Source organism: Spea bombifrons, chromosome 11 (genome assembly GCF_027358695.1).
Source record: "Spea bombifrons isolate aSpeBom1 chromosome 11, aSpeBom1.2.pri, whole genome shotgun sequence".
In the NCBI taxonomy this organism is placed as follows: Eukaryota; Metazoa; Chordata; class Amphibia; order Anura; family Pelobatidae; genus Spea; species Spea bombifrons.
The window spans coordinates 21,132,960-21,139,412 of record NC_071097.1 but is presented as its reverse complement, the minus strand read 5'-3'; the positions used below and the strand labels follow the sequence as shown (position 1 = coordinate 21,139,412).

General features: G+C 39.1%; 1 protein-coding gene across 1 annotated transcript; it reads left to right on the top strand.

Annotated features, from left to right (window-relative positions):
* The first annotated feature begins 721 nt into the window (after window positions 1-721).
* On the top strand, window positions 722-5,755 carry GSTK1 (glutathione S-transferase kappa 1). Its single transcript, XM_053450260.1, has 8 exons — window positions 722-826; window positions 2,637-2,718; window positions 3,378-3,506; window positions 3,900-4,000; window positions 4,095-4,130; window positions 4,210-4,326; window positions 5,261-5,354; window positions 5,493-5,755. The coding sequence occupies exons 1-8, from the start codon at window positions 758-760 to the stop codon at window positions 5,534-5,536; spliced, it is 672 nt and encodes a 223-aa protein (XP_053306235.1). The 5' UTR covers window positions 722-757; the 3' UTR covers window positions 5,537-5,755.
* The last annotated feature ends 698 nt before the right edge of the window (window positions 5,756-6,453 follow it).

Here is a 6,453-nt window from a genome sequence, read left to right as displayed (position 1 = left end):
ATTATCCTGTGGTGCCTAGGCCTGCATAACAAGAGGCATTGTAAAGGATTTTGTGTCATTTACTTTATTTCAATCTGCATGTGTTATTAAAGGCCTTTTTTTTTCTCTCAGTGAAAAATAAGTGCAGTCCCCGAACATATACATTTCTGATGAAGTGGCCCACTGCAGAAAAAACTTGGACACCCCTGTTATACATACACTCCTGTCTGTGTGTCTGATTTCTCTCGGGCCGCTCGATAAAGATATCTACATAATTTGGAAGTACTCGGAAATTCTCCGTCAGTATGCAAACACAATTTTTTTTATTTTCCATGAAGCTACATCCCTTTTACTTACATTTACCTCACCACATTAATCATTGTTAGCAAGAACGGGATTCAGGAAATCTGTGGCACCTTGCCATAGTGAGCAGATGACATGTGGTGCAGCCATGTCATTTTTACGTAAGAGATAATTGTTTAGTTATTGATTTATTTTCTGATGAAAATCTTGCATACCAGAGGTTTTTGAAAAGAAATGTAAACTATTACCGTCCAGTTAGTGATTTTACCATCTCTTTCTCAACTAGGACAATTTTTCCCCTTCATACGGGTACACGTGTTTGTTGAAATTACCTGACGTGACCAGCAGATGGCAGTGAAACTCCGGACAGACCTACTTTACAAGGTCTTTCAATAACAGAAAGGAAAGCGTACACTTTGCCCTCTTCCCATAATGCTCTTGTAGACTTGCAGCAAAAAGACAAGGAGGAAGCAAAATGTCTACACGCAAAGTTGTCGAATTGTTCTATGATGTGGTCTCCCCTTATTCATGGCTTGGGTTTGAGGTGAGAAAGCAAATAAGCTTTGCTCTATGCAAGGAAATGTCACTTTGCACGTGAAGCTAAAAGCTCTACCAAACTGCTTTTACCCACATATAACCAAAACAGTGGATTTAAAGTTGAGTTAATGGCCTTTTTATGCCTTTTACTAAATGTTTGTGTTATTTTGATGTAACTTAAATATTGCTGACAACCTTTTTTGCACAGAAAGTAAATAATGCTTAACTATAAATGTATCCATAAATTTAAATTATTTTACTATATATAATACTTTGGTGTTAAAATTGCACTTTAATGCATATGATAGCTGTCAAGTTTAGGTCCTCTGGTAAATGCATGGGGGATTCTATAGACTTATTCCCAAATGTATTTGCCCATTTCCCCCCCTTCTAGCTGTTGGCAGCCAAACACATCCCATGTGATTTACTTACCCCCAGTCAGATCCAGCACTGGCCTTGGTAATGTTCTGGGTGGGGGGTCTATCATGGTCTCCTATTCATTTCAATTGGAGCACATTCCTGCTACTGATTGGCTGCTTCATGTGACACCTCGGGCCATAGAGGGGATAGTTTCCTCCTAAAGTATTATTGTTTGTATGTTAAATCAATAGATATGAAAGTAGTAACAATATGAAAGTACTTTCATATGCGATCATTGTTTAGGGGACCTGTAGTGTCACTTTAAAATGGATGTGTTTGAAATAATGATCATCAATAATATCAAATTCTCAGGGTTTTCCTGGACAGTGCTCCTCCAAAACAGACATTCTAGCATTCATTTATTTTTACCGCTTTTTTCCTGAACACATAGCTCAAATACGGGACCATCCGCTGGAATATCAGAAGCCCTACCAATTGGTAAAGTTGGCTGCGCACTTTCAGAGTATATTGCGGTGGAATTGTGATGCTGTAAGCACTTGTATAAGACATCACAGCATCAGTGCGATAGCCTCATGTTTCAGTTTCAAGTTCCATCATAATATGATGGCATCTGCTTGGTGTCACCCGTATGGTTATGTCATTTCTTCGCCATGCCTGTGTTGTGCATGCATAATGCCCATTTCACTGCAAATTTGGAATAGCGCATGTTCAAGTGCCAGTAGCAGGACAGTCTGACTGTCACACCAAAAACTAGATGTTTGAACAAAAAGGTTCCTCTTGTGTATAAATGTTTGTTGAGTTTATATATTTATATATATATTGCTGCCCCAAAAATTAAGTATAAACTAGAGATGTCTTCTGCACCCAACATTTTCTTTTACTTCATCCAAAAACCCTCATCACTTAACTGAATATGGTATTGATGCGTATTATAAATAAATACCTCCAATCATTGGAGATGGCCGGTACAAGACAATTTCAGTAAAAGTTGCTGGTTATTACCTCTTATTTCTGGGGGCAATAAGTGAGCAGGACAACATGGATCCCTAATTCTACTGCCAATACTGGGAAAATGGGGAGCTAGGCATAACACACATTGTTCACCCATAGCACGGAAGTTTTAATTTTCAAAAGAATGTAGTTAATACATTTATCTCTCATATTCTCATTCTCCTATTTCTGTTTATGATGTACAATTAAAAAAGATGACCACAAAGAACTAATATATTTTTAATTAAATATTCTTCAGTTGTGTTCTTTAGGATGGAGCTACTCAAATAATTTTATATCTGTGCACCGTTTTGTTTGGATATTCCACAGTATTGAGATATTCCATCATGGTTCCCAGCATGTTGATGTTCATTTTGCATCATTCTTGCTCCTTGTCTGTGTTACTTTGATCTCTCTCTTTTCCCATTATCTGTGTTTTGAATCAGATTTTGTGTCGCTATAAGAATATCTGGAATGTTGATGTTCGGCTGCGCCCTGGGTTCCTTGGGGGTATTATGCAGGCTTCTGGTAAGAAACTAACCATTAATGAAAACAATGGAGTTTAATCTGAACTGCTATGTTCCATAGGGGATACAGGTTACTATGGCAAGTAATGGCTGTTCCTGACTCAGTAGTCAGATTGTGATGATATCAATGGGTGAGCACTACTGTTTAATTTCCAAGTCAACTATTTGCCCCTGTGATCAGCAATAGACATGTGAATCTGGTCCAAAGTTTGTACAGTGGTCTTATCGCCATAGCAAACTATGCAATGGTCAAATCAGGAGAAACATTCAGTAGTTCACCATGGTAGTAACATCTTTATACCCAAATCACGTTTTATGCAAACCCTCTATGGAGTTTACCCACTATGCATTGTGTATGCATTTGAGTTGAAACATATTAACTCACCAGCTTCACTATGCCTTTTGAGGGCCAACCGTTATCATTTCATCCTGTTAGAACATCTGGGATGTCCCTGCATAATGCATAGTTGAGTTGTTGTGGATTTCAGTCCCACCTATTTAAAGTTAGCTATATAGTAGGAATGCTAAATAATACAGATAAAACAGTTATTGGTTAAAAGTTTTTTTTTTACAATTTGATCTGTTACATGTTTTTACATTTTAGAGAATTCATATAAGAATTATATCGAGAGATGTACCGTAATCATGTTTTTGAAACAGGTAACTCCGCACCTGCAATGGTCCCAAATAAAGGTGCTTACATGGTAAAGGATCTTAAGCGACTCGCTGAGTTTTATCAAGTCCCTCTAAATCAACCAAGTGATTTTTTCCATGTTGTAATTAAGAAAGGTCAGTAAATACTGTTTTTTACAAATTCCATTACTTCCTCTCATTTTTCTTTCACCGCGCAGTAAGTAAGATACAATATACTTTTTCACGCAAATCTTTTTTCTCTGCCTTAAAGCATAGGCCTCTCTTTCTTCCATTTCCTTAAAAGCCAAATTTTTAGTATCAGTATAGTTCATTTCCTTGGACTCTCCATACACGTTTCCATACTTATGCAGGCTAATTATGCTATGGCACTTTAGTGTGATAAAAAATGACTGATGAGGCAGCCATTTTAGTCAGGTAGCTGTTTATGGCAAAAAAAAATTGTATAATAGCTTTTTGTGTTTACTGGTACGGCTTAACCAAAGTGTTTCTCTCCGTCTCATACTTGCTGTCTTCACCAACGTTTTGCAGGCAGTCTTGCAGCCATGCGTTTCGTCACTGCTGTTAGCATTTCACATCCAGAATTTTTGGAGCCGGTGTCTCGAGAGCTGTGGATAAGAATCTGGTCTGAGGTATGTGTAGTTTTAAGAATGGGCTTCCTTCTATTTGTGCATATTCTTCCATGTCTGTCTGTACTACCGTCCTTTCCTTTTTGAATTCTTGCAGGATAAAGATATTACAGAACCAGCCAGTATACTAGAGGTAAGCACCATTTGTAAGAATGTCCAATGTATACCCCTCTTTTTTGTGTGCATACCACTCACAAATTGTTTTTCTTTAGGCTGCCAAAAAAGCGGGGATGCCAGAAAATGAAGCAACTAAGCTTCTTCAAATAATTTCACTGCCAGAAGTGAAGAACAAGCTCAAGGAAACCACTGATGAAGCTTTAAAGTATGGGGTGAGTAGGGATCCATGGGAGTCACATACAGTAAGGGAGACTGCAAAGAACAGCAAAGGTATTCCAGTAACTACCCTCATTATTACTGACCAAATGTTTTCAACATGAAAACCACAATTTTTTTTTGACAAAAAATAATGCTTTTTGTACTAAGGAACATAATTCCATGACTAATGAGGAATGTTTGTCACAAACAAAGGCTTTGATGACACCTCCAACGTGTTCTAGTGAAGTGGTTTCGATACGCTGAGACTAAAGGGCATGAGAATGGGTTGAGTACAGAGATTGCTGACAGACCAGCCAAGGTCAAGAAACCAATAGTCCAGGAACAACTTAGGCAAAGCACAACATGCTTGTCAGGCTAATCAGCTTCAGGATGTTGTGTAGCAGGAACCATGCGTGTAGAACACAAAACGACAAGTTTAGGGACCAAAGAACACAGAATACCAGAAATAAAGACAAAGGGATGCTGGAGCCAAGGATTCAAGTACAAGTACTGCTAGATCAGCACCATTAGGATCTGATAATCTTACAATGGAGTGTGAGAAAAGGGAGATAACAAGATGGCTGATGGGGCAAAGAGCTCTGACCTATGTTTTTAAAGGGCTACAGAAGGATCAATTCGGTGTGCATCCCAGCGGTAATGGAGCAAGCATATAACTCTTACGCCTGTCACACGCATGTTTACATTTTGTCGCTAGATAAGCCTTTGCCTTGTGTTTTCAATGTTATACATTTCTGCATCCCCACACATTCTGCTGCTGTCTCTTCACACACTCATTTTGATACTGATAATTATGTATATAATGTTTTTTCAATGTGATCTGTAAGAATCTTTTGCTTTAGTTACCACAAATATAGATAACGTACGTTTCTGATACAGGTAATTAAAAAAATGCTAAAGAGTTATCTGTTTACCTTCTCTTTATAACAGGTTTTTGGATTGCCAAGCATTGTAGCTCATATAGATGGCAAGCCACAAATGTACTTTGGATCAGATCGCTTTGAGCTTCTAGCGCACCAGTTAGGTCAGTGCAGTTGAACTTAAACATTTTCATGAAAAACAAATCTATGTATGAGTAGGCATGTGATCTACACCTCCCTTCTACAGGAGAGGCATTTGCACATTGTATTTTACTAATCTACCCATCCTGTTTTATTTATAGGGGAGAAATGGCTGGGGCCCGTGCCTTCAAAATCACGATTGTAAAGCAGAATAAAGAGAGTTGTGGAATATAATTATTTTTGTTTCAGCTCACATATTTCGATGCACTTTGCTGTAAAATTAGAACTATACTTTAATGCTAAATTCAGTTGATACCGTTTAAGGTCATCTAAGGAAGTTGTAAAGCATCATTCTTAATTATGGTTTCAAAACACCAACACACAATTTCCTATTATCTTTAATAAAGCACCATGACAATTAAAATATTTTGCAATTCTTTGCCACGTTTCTGTGTAGTGTTGTACCTTTTAAGGAGAACCCCCTATTATCTGCATTGATTTAGGGCTGAAACAACTAATCGATAATAATCGATAATGAAAATCGTTGTCAACGATTTTCATTATCGATTAATCGGATCGATTTTTATCGATTATAAAAAGAGGTTTTTTTCAGAGCAAATGCTCTGAAAAACTCCTCTCCTTATATAATCCGACCTCAAACAGAGATCGGATTATAACACCGGAATCCAGATCCCCCGTTAGGCTGCAGGAGACCGGGATTCTCCTCACTGTCGGCCGGTCTCTCTCCCCCTCCCATCTGCCTCCTCCCCCCTCCCATACATCACTCTGCCTCTCTACCCGGCTCCGTTACTGAAGGCACTTTCCCTGCAGCTTCATAGAAGCCTCAGTGTAAGTGAAGGTGAGTAACGGAGTCTGTCTGTGCGATGCAGACCCCCACCGGCTGACAGAGAATCATCCTCTCTGCATCGCAGAGACAGCCTCCGTTACTGCCCTTCACTTACACTGAGGCTTCTATGAAGCTGCAGTGAAAGTGCCTTCAGTAACGGAGCCGGGTAGAGAGGCAGAGCGGTGTATGGGAGGGGGGAGGAGTCAGAGGGGTGTATGGGAGCCACCCTCCAATACACCACTCTGCCTCTCTACCCGGCTCCCTGGTGTCTTGTC

Bases quoted from the DNA above. Each gene is read 5' to 3' on its own strand.
- GSTK1 (XM_053450260.1), top strand. From the start codon at position 758: ATGTCTACACGCAAAGTTGTCGAATTGTTCTATGATGTGGTCTCCCCT. The intron at 2,719-3,377 runs GTAAGAAACTAA...TTTTTGAAACAG, and splicing joins GGGTATTATGCAGGCTTCTG to GTAACTCCGCACCTGCAATG. The intron at 5,355-5,492 runs GTCAGTGCAGTT...TTTTATTTATAG, and splicing joins GCTTCTAGCGCACCAGTTAG to GGGAGAAATGGCTGGGGCCC.